Source organism: Bison bison, unplaced genomic scaffold (genome assembly GCF_000754665.1).
Source record: "Bison bison bison isolate TAMUID 2011002044 unplaced genomic scaffold, Bison_UMD1.0 scf7180017864352, whole genome shotgun sequence".
Taxonomy (NCBI): domain Eukaryota; kingdom Metazoa; phylum Chordata; class Mammalia; order Artiodactyla; family Bovidae; genus Bison; species Bison bison.
Genome location: NW_011494924.1, coordinates 2006700 through 2020041, shown reverse-complemented (window position 1 = coordinate 2020041; position 13342 = coordinate 2006700). Strand labels below are relative to the sequence as shown.

At 43.1% G+C, this 13342-nt stretch overlaps 1 protein-coding gene across 1 annotated transcript in view; it reads right to left on the bottom strand.

The window, feature by feature from the left end:
* Window positions 1–1137, bottom strand: part of MMP24 (matrix metallopeptidase 24 (membrane-inserted)) — a 53769-nt gene extending 52632 nt beyond the window's left edge. Inside the window, exons 1-2 of the mRNA XM_010855014.1 lie at window positions 1099–1137; window positions 35–157 (exon numbers count right to left, since the gene is read on the bottom strand). Of these exons, the coding sequence (XP_010853316.1) occupies window positions 35–157; window positions 1099–1137 (162 nt within the window). The remainder of the gene's footprint in view (window positions 1–34; window positions 158–1098) is intronic.
* Window positions 1138–13342: the final 12205 nt, after the last annotated feature.

Sequence of the window (13342 nt, the reverse complement as noted above, 5' to 3'; positions counted from 1 at the left end):
AGCACCCAGGCGGGACCCGCGGGGCCGGCGGCACCGGACCAGCCTCCGGACGCGAGCCGAGGAGTGGCTCTCGGTGCGGGTCGCAGAGGCCAAAAGAACAGCTCCGGAGGCAGGGTCCAAAGAGATGGAACTGGAGGAGGGGGCCCGAGGGGCAGCCCTGTGGGAGGGGGAAGAAGCTAAATAAATAATCCTGGAAACAGAACCGCGCCATGGCTCTGGGGGAGGATATCTGGGATTGGGGGTCCGAAGCCAAAGGCTTAGTCTTGGGAGAGAGGGTCTGAGGTGAGGCGAGGGGTGACACGGCAGGCGGGGGTCTGGGCCTGGCAGAGGGGAGTGAGGCGCTGCCCTGGGGTAACGGTGAGGTTGGAGGGAATGAGCTGAAGAAATAGCCCTGGAGAAGAGGGTCTGAGAAGGTGGCAGTGGAGAAGGGAGGGCAGGGAGGGTGAGAGACTAAAGAATAAACCTGAGGAGCGTTTCAGGGGGTAGACCTGGAGACATTAGGTGACAATAAGGTGAAGCTCATTCTCTCACTCCCAGAGGGAGAGACATCAACCAGACATCTTTCGTCCAAAACCACCCGTATTTATCGAACACTTTCTATATATACATGTAGGGCTCTGGGCTACTTGGGATTAGAAGAGAAAAAAAAGAGGCCGGTTCCCTGAAGTGTAGAGGTTTATAGTTTGGTGAGAAAACTTAACTGGGCGGCAAAAAAAGTGTCAAAAAACATACATGCAGCTGCTCCAGGGATCAAAAGGGACTTGATGGGGTGGTGACGTCAGGACAGCCATTACTGGGGTCAGGTGGGGCGACTCTGGGTAAGCCTTGAAGGAAAAGTCAAATTTACACGAGGGAAGGGGAATGGAGAAGGCGGGATATTGGGCAGGAAGGGAAGGGTATACAAGATATGGTTGGGCCAGTAGATCTGTTTCTCTGAAGCACAGGGTTTTCCCATAGGAAAGTGTTGGGAAGTAGGGAAATAGTCCAAGACTGTAAATCCTAGGGGAATGGATTATGTTCTGAAGGGCAATGGGAGTGGTGGTGATTGAAGGCTTTTTTGAGCAGGATGGTGTGTGGAAAATGGTGTTTTATGGTTACCTGTAATTTGGAGGTGTCAGGCTTTGGAGTCAGATCCATGTTCAGATCTTGACTCTGTTCCATTTTTATAGAATGATGCTGATATTACTGCATAAGGTTGCTGTAAGGATGAAGTGCTTGGCACCTAGTAGGTGTTGCATATTAGTTCCCCTCCCAGTGTACAAAATAATGACCAGAAGAGGCAGAGAGATTAGTTGGGAGATTACTGGAACTGTCTAGATACAAGCAAATGATGGTAACAGACAGAATTAGTGCTTATTGAATGCCTACCATGTATCAAGTACTGGTTTAAACCCTTTAATGTTTTGTATCTCTAACCACATTTCATAAGTGGCAGAGCCAAAGCAATCTGATTGCATAACTGTTTTTTTTTTTTTTCCTTTTAGAATGGGGCCATAAAAAAAAGAAATTTAAGAGATATTGAACAAAGGAGAGAAGGAAAGGAGTTTGGAGTAATGGCAAACCCAGAAAGATGGGTGATGATATCTTTGCAGACTTGTCCTAAGGAGGAACAGGCTTGAGGGAATCAACAAGGAGTTTGGTTTTAGGCTTGCTGCGGTTGAGGTGACCCCTGAGATGGGTACAGCAATGAGTTCAGAGGAGGGTGGAGAATAGATATTTTGGAAACATCCAGGTTAGTATGATAGCTGAATCTGAAGGATAGGAGTAGAAAAGAGAAAAGACTGAGGAATCAGGATTGTGAAATACATATGTGTTAGTTGCTCAGTCATGTCCAACTCTTTGCAACCCCGTGGACTGTAGCCTGCCAGCCTCCTCTGTCCATGGAATTCTCCAGGCAAGAATGCTGGAGTGGGTTGCCATTCCCTTCTCCAGGGGATCTTCCCGATCCAGCGATCAAACCCGGGTCTCCTGCATTGCAGATGAGTTCTTTACCATCTGAGCCACCAAGGAAGGGAGAGAAGGATTTCAAAGCAAGAGAGAGGTGTTGGCAGTGTCAGGGAGATCACAGAGTTGGAAGACTGCATCCACAGCATTTGCTTGAACAGCTCATAGTCTAGGAGGGAGATAGACATAAGCAAGTCATTTTGGTTATGTGATAAATTACAACAGAAATGAGAACAAACTCTTATGGAAACACTGAGGAAAGAGCAACAGACTGCTCAAAGTTAGGAGATTTGGGAGAGGGTGCATTTCAGAAGGAGTAAATAGCACATTCAAGGAGTGAAAGGAAACAGACTGGACTGAGTCTAAGGACAAGATCTGTCTTATTCATTTCCTTATTCCTCAGGCCAAATGCTCATTGAAATGCAAATGAGAATGTAGGGCTCCAGTGGTCCATGCGCCAGCTACCAAGGGTGGTGGACATGAGTGGCAGTAGGTAATTGGTGATAAAGAAGGAAGAGGCTGGATGCTTATAAAATGTAACCCTAAGGTAGGTCCCTAGTAGGAAAGGTCTAAAGAGCTTTGTGAAGCCAGCCCACGAGGAGGTTTACCAGGCTTCAGAGTAACACTCTAAGATGCGGTCACTAGAGGGCTGACTTTTCTTTTCCCCTCTTCATGGAAAAAGCACTGGGCTTAGTCAGTCAGAAACCTGGATTCAGTATTGGCTGTCACTAATTTGTTGTGTATCTTTGGGCAAGTCATTTCATCTCTTTGAGCCTTGGTTTCCACATTTGTAAAGCAAAACTAATGATCCTGACCTCTCCACTTCATGCAGCTGCTGCTGCTTCTAAGTCGCTTCAGTCGTGTCTGACTCTGTGCAACCCCATAGACGGCAGCCCACCAGGCTCCCACGTCCCTGGGATTCTCCAGGCAAGAACACTGGAGTGGGTTGCCATTTCCTTCTCCAATGCATGTAAGTCAAAAGAGAAAGTGAAGTTGCTCTTAGCGACCCCATGGATTGCAGCCCACCAGGCTCCTCCGTCCAAGGGATTTTCCAGGCAAGAGTGCTGGAGTGGGGTGCCATTGCCTTCTTCGCCACTTCATGCAGAGGACCACATAAATGCTTGGGATTCACTTTGTAAACTAAACAGTTAATTGAGCAGATGTTAGGAAAAAGTTACGTATTGATAACCTTATCAAGAGGCATTGTTTTCATCAGTGCTAGAGCTCCCTATAGGGAAACTGGAACCCTCTCTTTCCTTTACCTCCTCTCTTAATTTTTTGTTCAACAAATATTTCTGAGCTATCATTTGGGTGCTAGCTGGGGTGGGGGACATAAGGGAGATTAAGTGATAATTGCTTGCTCTAGAAACATAGTCAGTTTGGGAGATAGATACATAAATAGACACCAAAAAGATAAAATAGTATGTGCATCACCTGATGCAAGGAGCCAGCTCATTGGAAAAGACCCTTCAGTTTAGTTCAGTCGCTACCAGTTGCGTCCGACTCCTTGCAACCCCATTAACTGCAGCACGCTGGGCCTCCCTGTCCATTACCAACTCCCAGAGCCTACCCAAACTCATGTCCACTGAGTCAGTGATGCCATCCAACCATCTCATCTTCTGTCGTTCCCTTCTCCTGCTCTCAATCTTTCCCAGCATCAGGGTCTTTTCAAGTGAGTCAGCTCTTCGTGTCAGGTGGCCAAAGTACTGGAGTTTCAGCCTCAACATCAGTCCTTCCTGATGTTGGGAAATATGAAAGCGAAAGGAGGAGGAGGTGGCAGAGGATGAGATGGTTAGATAGCATTACCAACTCAATGAACATGAATTTGAGCAAACTCCAGGAGATAATGAAGGACAGGGGAGCCTGGCGTGCTGCAGTCCATGGGGTTACAAAGAGCTGGACACGACTTAGCAACTGAACAATAGCAACATGAAGAGGATTCAACAAAAGACACTGAAAAGGAAGAAGAAAAAGAAGAAACCCAGGAGAGTGAGAAATTCTGGAAGAAAAGATTGTAAGAAAGAGAGAATAAACGATGGTGTTACATGTTGTTTACAGACCTAATCATATGCAGATTAAGAAATAGTCATTGGACATGGAAGGAAACTAAATGTCCGTTAGTCAATGGATAAAGAAGATGTGGTACATACACAGAATGGAATGCTACTCAGCCATAAAAAGGATGAAATAATGGTTTTGGCCACAACATTGATGGACCTAGAGATTATTGTACTAAGTGAAGTTAAGTCTAAAAGAGAAAGACAAATACCATGTGAAGTCTAAATTAGGACACAAATGAACTTATTTACAAAGCAGAAACAGGCGCACAGACATAGAGAACAGATTTGTGATTATCAAGGGGGAGGGACGTAGGGGAGAGGTGGACTGCGAGTTGGGGATTAGCAGATGCAAACTCTTATATATAGAATGGATAAACAGCAACCTACTGTATAGCATGAGGAACTATGTCCAATAAGCCACAATGGAACAGAATATGAAAAACAACACGCATTTAAAAATGGTCATTGTATTAACTGATGTGGAGGAGTTAGTGATCTTGAGAAGAGCAATTTTGGGGCATGTAAGGGATGAAAATATGATTTGGAGTAAGTTCAAGAGAATAGAAGAGGAACTGAAAATGTTGAGTGTGTATATATACCTTTTTCAAGCTTTGCTACAAAGGGAAGGAGAACATGTGGCAGCTGGAGAAGGAAGTAAAGTCAAAAGAGGGTCAATTGTTTTTGTTTGTTATCAATATGGGAGAAATAATGTTTAGATGCTGACAAAGAATGCTCCAGTAGAGACAGAAAATTTGATGCTGCAGGAGAGGGGGAGCATTGCTGAAGCCATGTCCTTGAACACACAAGTATACAAGTAGAGAGCTGGCTATGAGCCAGGACGCTTCATCCACAATTAGAGGGGAGAAGAGGATTTGTAGAAGTGTAAGCTTGGTGCTAGAGTGGCAGAGAGTAGAGGGGAACTTGCACTTACTGGCTACTTGCTTCTGTCCAGCATTGTGCTAGATGCTCTCCTCATAATAGTCTTTGATGTAAGAGGGAGATGGATTATGAGGCTGTTAGAACAAAGGTACAAAAGTTGAGAACTGCACTAATGTTCCTAAAGTTTTAAGACACTCTGCTCTGTGTGTTCCCTCCCATAGAACTTTTCCTTTTTATTTTCTAGATCACCTTGGCTTCTCATTGCAGATATCAGAATGCCTTCCATTTGGTGATAAAATACTTTGCTTGGCCAAACTTGAGTCAGGCTCCTAAATCCTTTCCTGGGACCATCTGTGTACATGTCCTCGTAAACCTCTAATTTTGTTTTCAAAATAGTTCTTTTTTTTAAAAAAAAAACCCTTATTTTATTATTAATATTGTTATTTCATTTATTTTTATTTTTTGGCCGTGCCATGTGCCACGTGGGATCTTAGTTCCCCTACCAGGGATTGAACCCTTGTCCCCTGGTTTGGAAGCTTCAGAGTTTTAACCACTGGGCCCACCAGAGAAGTCCCATAAATGTCTAATTTTAGCAGGAACCCAGCTAAGTCAGTTTAACCAGAAGCCTCCTCTCCCCTCGATATCTGATCACCCTCAATATCGAATCAGGTCCCTCATCCTCCTCCATCTCTCAGGTGATGTCTGATCACCCTGCCTTATCTTCAGCAGGAATCCTGTTAGGTTGGTTTAACCAGAATCCCCTTACCCCTGCTGTTTCTTCTCAGCATCTTCTAGTAATTTTCCATTCCCTGCTCTTTGCCTACAAATTCCCACTTGCCCATTCTGCATTTGTAGTTGAGCCTAATATCCCTCCCCCAGGGCAAAATTCCATTGCAGTGGACCATATATCTATTGCGATAGTCCTCCTCAGAGAATAAAGTCTTCCCTACAGTGCTTTAACAAGTGTCACTGAATATTTTTCCCCTTTAACACTGAGTAGGAAGAAAGTAACTTGTTAGCTCAACTGCAGTATAGAGATGCCTGCTTCTTCTAAAGAAGAAAACCGTGGAGTGGTCCCCACAGTCTGTAGCACTGGGCTGCTCTTGGTACTGGAGGGCTCTGGGCCTGAAACTAGGCAAATTTACCCAAAAGATAAAGACAGAAAGAAAATACAGGGATAGAGGAGAATGATGTTCTGATTTTGAGTCTGAAAGGAAGTATAGCTGGGAGGTTGGAGGGCATGATCCATCTCAGGGAGTCCTAATTTTTCTCCTCCCTCTGAATTCCTAGTACAGCAGCTGACATTTAATGAGGGCTAATTATGTGCAAAGCAATTATCTTCATTACGTCACTTATTCTTTACAATTATCCTGTGAGGCAGATTCGAAGAAAGGATGAGAGGAGAATTGATCTACCTGATGATGCACCTGGAAAATGGCAAAAGCAAGACTAAAACCCAAGTGTCTGACACTAAAGCTTGTGTCTTTAACTCCTTGTTCCTTTGTACATTCATTAATCACCTCAAAAATTCTATAAACATTACTAAGCAACTATTCCGAAAGGTGCTATGGTAAATGAGACTACAGGTAAAAGAGCTAAGACTTGAGCATGCATGTGTGCATGCAAAGTTGCTCAGTCCTGTCTGATTCTTTGCAGCCCCATGGGCTGTAGCCCATCAGCCTCCACTGTCCGTGGGATTCTCCAGGCAAGAATATTGGAGTGGGTTGCCATGCCTTCCTCCAGGAGATCTTCCTGACCCAGGGATGGAACACAGGTCTCTTACATCTCCTGCATTGGCAGGCGGGTTCTTTACCACCAGTGTCGCCTGGGAAGCCCTTGAGCACAAGCGGTGTCAAATGACCACAAAAAGTTACAACATCCTCTAAGATTTCAGAGGGGGTGAGGTCACTCTGACTAGGGAAAATCAGAGATCAAAAAGGCTTCCAAAAGAAACGGCATTTGAGATGAGCCTATCTAACCAAGTAATATGTTTAAAACTAATTGTTTCATGTGCAATATACACTGAACATTACCACACATGTGTTTAAAAGTTATAAGCAATGACAAGAGTATGTGAAGTGTTAATGGGCAGAAAGTGAGGATTAAGGCATGGAGGAAGGAAAGGATGTGATTGTTCAAGATATAGAGAGGTCCCGGTTCAATCTCCTACCTCTGTCTCAGAATGCAGCCTCAAATGACTCCGGGTCATTTTCTGCTTAGATTTTTTTCCCTTAGGAACATCCTCAAAGTGATGTCCATTCAATAAAATACACTCAGTCATTTAAAAAAATGAGGAAGTACTTTACAAACTGTTAGGAAATTATTTCCAAAATAAGATGTTAAATGAAGGAAAGTGCAGAATACTGGGTATAATGGGGAAGAAAGAGTGTGTGTGGATATATGTGCGTGTGTATGTGCAATCCCTTGTTTACAATAAAATATGGAAAGATACCCAGGGCACAGATAATAGTGATTGCCTTCCTAGAGAGGAACTATGTGGCTTGAGGATATGGTGAGAGAAGATTTTCAGTGTACACCTCTATGACTCTTTAACCATGTAGATATATTATCTATTAAAAATATATACATATAGTGACTTCCCTAGTGGTCCAGTGGTTAAGATTTCACCTTCCAATGCATAGGGTGTGGGTTCAATCCCTGGTTGGGGAGCTATGATCCCACATGCCTCAAGGCCAAAAACCAAAACATAAAACAGAATCAATATCATTACAAATTCAATAAAGACTTTAAAAATGGTCCACATCAAATATAAATAAGTAGATAAATAAATGGGCTTCCCTGGTGGCTCAGATGGTAAAGAATCTGCCTGCAATACAGGAGACCTGGGTTCGATCCCTGGGGCAGGAAGATTCCCTGGAGAAAGGCATGGCAAGCCACTCCAGTATTCTCACCTGGACAGAGGAGGCTGGCAGGCTACAGTCCATGGGTCCGCAGAGTCGGATATGACTGTGCAACTAACACTAGCACATTCTTTCAAAGGAAAATAGGTACGAAGTGTAGCTCCTGCAGAGGTAGGGGGCAGAAAGCAAACTTAGATACAGACAAGCAAAGTTAGGAGCACTTATATGCAGAGGACATCGCGAAACGCTGGGCTGGAAGAAACACAAGCTGGAATCAAGATTGCCGGGAGAAATATCAATAACCTCAGATATGCAGATGACACCACCCTTATGGCAGAAAGTGAAGAGGAACTCAAAAGCCTCTTGATGAAAGTGAAAAAGGAGAGTGAAAAAGTTGGCTTAAAACTCAACATTCAGAAAACTAAGATCATGGCATCCGGTCCCATCAGTTCATGGGAAATAGATGGGGAAACAGTGGAAACAGTGTCAGACTTTTATTTTTGGGGGCTCCAAAATCACTGCAGATGGTGATTGCAGCCATGAAATTAAAAGACGCTTACTCCTTGGAAGGAAATTTATGACCAACCTAGACAGCATATTCAAAAGCAGAGACATTACTTTTCCAACAAAGGTCCATCTAGTCAAGGCTATGGTTTTTCCAGTGGTCATGTATGGATGTGAGAGTTGAACTATGAAGAAAGCTGAGCACCAAAGAACTGATGCTTTTGAACTGTGGTATTGGAGAAGACTTGAGAGTCCCTTGGACTGCAAGGAGATCCAACCAGTCCATTGTGAAGGAGATCAGCCCAGGGATATCTTTGGAAGGAATGATGCTAAAGCTGAAACTCCAATACTTTGGCCACCTCATGCGAAGAGTTGACTCATTGGAAAAGACTCTGATGCTGGGAGGGATTGGGGGCAGGAGGAGAAGGGGACTATGGAGGATGAGATGGCTGGATGGCATCACTGACTCGATGGACATGAGTTTGAGTGAACTCCAGGAGTTGATGATGGACAGGGAGGCCTGGCGTGCTGCAATTCATGGAGTCTCAAAGAGTCGGAAACGACTGATCGACTGAACTGAGCTGAAAGTAAAAAAAAAAAAGAAAAAAAAAAGCTAGGAATGTTCAGACCTGCTCACTGTTCTATCTAACTTCTATCTAGATAAATAAATAAATTTAAGTTGAACTTCTGAAAAACTAAGTGTATTAGTCTCTAAAGGACATTATCTGAAAGGAGGGCATTTATATTATGATATGGGGACTTCCCTGGAGATCCAGTGGTTAAGACTCCGCCCTTCCAAGGCAGAGGGCAAGGATTTGATCCCTGGGCAGGACCAAAAACTCACATGCCACCAGTGGTATAGCCAAAATAATAATAATAATAAATAAATATATTATGATATGGTAGAAGCAAAAGCAGTTCACTTAGGTGATCAGTTTTGAAATTTCAGTCCTTGATTTTCATGGCCCAAAGAAACATCAGAAATAAAGTAAAAAGAAAAAAACCAATAAATACAAGGTTAAATATTTATTATTAATATTCTTAACATAAGACAGCTCTTTAGAAACCAATAAAAAAGGGTCCATTACATAGTTCAGAAATGGCAAAGGATGAAATGGGCTTCATGTAAGCAGAAACATGGATGTATGCTCTTCTTTTTAAAGTCCAACTTCATTTGTAACTAGAGAAAGGCAGTTGGAACAAGGAACTGTTGCTTTCTCACCTATGAGACTGCAAATACCAAAAAGCTGGATGTTACAGAGTATTAAAGAGGGCATGGTGAAAGTACTTTGAGAAAGAATATAAATTGGTAGGTTCTCTTTGGAGCAGAAATTAGTGATGCTTTTCAACCTGGAAAATGAGAATATGTCTTTGACTCATCAATTCTCATTTGGAGAATTTATCCTAGATGGATAATCCTAGCATATGTTTTCAGACAAATGTATAAAATTATTCATTGCAGCATTCTTTGTTACCTGAAAAGAGGGCATTTATATTATGATATGGGGACTTCCCTGGAGATCCAGTGGTTAAGATTCCACCCTTCCAAGGCAGAGGGCGAGGATTTGATCCCTGGGCAGAAAAAAAAAAAAAAAGATCCTTGGGCAGGACCAAAAACTCACATGATCAAACTCAACCTAAATATTTTCCAATTGGGGAAACTGCTACATCTAAACAGAGGAGCACTAGGTAGGTGTTGAAAGGAACAGTGTGCTCCCATATGACTGTTACAACAAGATTAATTTATCCCCTCTCGTTATCTCCTGTTTGGACTACAGTGTGCCGCCAGGTTTCCCTGCCTTTATCTTGCAGGACCTGCTACATAATGTGCAGGCCCAGGGCAAGAGGAAATTTCAGGGCCCCTTATTTAAAAAACATTATGAATTCCAAGATGACGGCAGCAGAGCATTAAAACAAGTGTGAGGCCCTGTGTGACCGCAGAGATTGCACATCCAGGAAGCTGGCTTTGCTTCCGCAGGGACAGCTTAGACACTGACTGCCAAAATGGCATGCTGTTTCCTCTGCCCCTACCATCTTTCTGCCACCGTCTGATGCCTCTCACGTCTATCAAGAAGTAACTCAACATACAGGGGAAATTTTCCCTTGAACTCTCTCACCCAAGACACTCTTTCTTTACTGCTCCTCCAAACCTTCCAGATTGTTTTATTAACTTTTTTTTTTTTTTTCCTTTTTGGCCACAGGTGGGATCTTAGCTCCCAGGCCAGTGATTGAACCTGCGCCCCCTGAATTGGAAGCGCTGAGTCTTAACTACTGGACAGCCATGGAAGTCCCTGTTTTATTAACTTTTTAGCACAGTGTATTATGATTATTTGTTTAAAAATCTCCCCTCTAAGCTTCTCAAAGGTTTGGCTTATGCTTGTTTGCGTAACCCTAGAACTTCATACATTGCCTGGATATGGGAGGTGAGGAATAAATGAATAGGAGTGGATAAAAAGTTGGGCGTGTGTGTTAAATGATCAGTCATATGGTTTCACGGTTATATTTTGCCTTTATGTTGCTAAATCAGATTAGATTCTAATTTCACTGAGGTCAGCAGGCCCTGATGACTGGCTTTTGATTCTAAGAGCCATGATAGTTTCAGATGGTCCCCTGAAGGGGAAGAAGGAGCTTGAAGCCTTTGGAGGAACTGAAAGCCTTTGGAGGACCCCCCAAGTCACCCACCCCTATTTCTGCATCTCCTTTTATACCCTTCAGGCATTTAAAAATAGGGGTTTGATTTCATCAGGTCCAACTGACCCCATCAGTCAGTTCCAGGAACCAGCAGTAGTTTCAGATTGCCTCTAATCCTTTGGAACACTGGCTTTCAAATGGGGGTATGCGGTACCCCTATGCTATAGGGGCTTAAGCCTCTTGATGAAAGTGAAAGTGGAGAGTGAAAAAGTTGGCTTAAAGCTCAACATTCAGAAAACAAAGATCATGGCATCCGGTCCCACCACTTCATGAGAAATAGATGGGAAAACAGTGGAAACAGTGTCAGACTTTATTTTTCTGGGCTCCAAAATCACTGCAGATGGTGACTGCAGCCATGAAATTAAAAGACACTTACTCCTTGGAAGCAAAGTTATGACCAACCTAGATAGCATATTCAAAAGCAGAGACATTACTTTGCCAACAAAGGTCCATCTAGTCAAGGTTATGGTTTTTCCTGTGGTCATGTATGGATGTGAGAGTTGGACTGTGAAGAAGGCTGAGCACCAAAGAATTGATGCTTTTGAACTGTGGTGTTGGTGAAGACTCTTGAGAGTCCCTTGGAAGGAATGATGCTAAAGCTGAAACTCCAGTACTTTGGCCACCTCATGCGAAGAGTTGACTCATTGGAAAAGACTCTGATGCTGGGAGGGATTGGGGGCAGGAGGAGAAGGGGACTATGGAGGATGAGATGGCTGGATGGCATCACTGACTCAATGGACGTGAGTCTCAGTGAACTCCAGGAGTTGGTGATGGACAGGGAGGCCTGGCATGCTGCGATTCATGGGGTCGAAAAGAGTCGGACACGACTGAGTGACTGATCTGATCTGATGGGGTTCTTACAGAGAAGGCAATGGCACCCCACTCCAGTACTCTTGCCTGGAAAGTCCCATGGGCAGAGGAGCCTGGTAGGCTGCAGTCCATGGGGTCGCTATGAGTCAGACACGACTGAGACTGAGCAACTTCACTTTCACTTTTCACTTTCATGCATTGGAGAAGGAAATGGCAACCCACTCCAGTGTTATTGCCTGGAGAATCCCAGGGACAGGGGAGCCTGGTGGGCTTCCATCTATGGGGTTGCACAGAGTCAGACACGACTGAAGTGACTTAGCAGTAGCAGTATAGGGTTCTCAAGTACTCATCATTTTTAAGCGAATTTATTTCCAGATCCTCCACTTCTGTATATATTCTACCAGAGAAAGTTCTGGGCTAGAGGCTTCAAGCTGGCTTTTGCTTCGGAATTGTAGTTCTGCTAGCCTTCATAAGAAAGGCGTATCCTGGGCCAATGTGAATCTTACTGTAGTACATCTATTGCCTGGGGCAATTAAAAATACATTTTTTGCCTGGAGCAACACAAAATCCTGGAAGTGACAAAGGGGCAGCATTTCCCTGAGTATCAGTTTCTGGGAAGATCTTTTATGTATTAATGTAATGACCTACAACACTCTGAGTTTCAGTACACAATGTAGTGATTTGATATTTCTATATATTACAAAGCAGTCACCACAATAAGTCTAGTACTATCTGTCACCATACAAAGTTATAACAGTGTTGCTATGTTCCTTATGCTGTGCATTTCATCCCTGTGACTCATTTATTTGGTAACTGGAAGTTTGTACTTAATCTTCCTCACCTATTTCACTCAGCTCCATATTCCCTCCCCTCTAGCAACCACCTGTTTGTATCTATGAGTCTGTTTGTTTTGTTATGTTTCTTCATTTGTTTTGTTTTTTAGATTCCATATGTAAATAAACTATATGGTATTTGTCTTTCTCTGTCGGACATCTCACTTAGAATAATACCCTGCAGGTCTATTTATCCATGTTGTCACAAATGGCAAGATTTCATTCTTTTGACGGCTGAGTAATATTCCATTGTATATATACACCACATCTTCTTCAAACGTTCATTTGTCAATGGATATTTAGGTTGCTTCCATATCTTGGCTATCGTAAATAATGCTGCTATGAACATTGGGATGTATATCTTTTTTAATTTATGGGTTTTTCCCAGAAAAATACCTAGAAATGAAATTGCCAGGTCACATGGTAGTTCTAGCTTTAATTTTTTTAAGAACCTCCATCCTGTTTTCTGTAGTGGCTGGATCAATCTCATTCCCACCGATAGTTCATGAAGATTCCCTTTTCTCCACTTTCTCATCAACATTTATTTGTTGTCTCATTGATGATAGCCATTCTGATAGGTGGGAGGTAATATCTCGTTGTGGTTTTGATTCGTATTTCCCAATAATCAGTGATGTTGAGCATCTTTTCATGTGTCTGTTGGTCATCCACGTGTTTTCTTCAGAAAAATATCTGTTCAGATCCTCTGTTCATTTTTTATTTGGGTTGTTTATTTTTTTGATGTTGAGTTGTATGAGTTCTT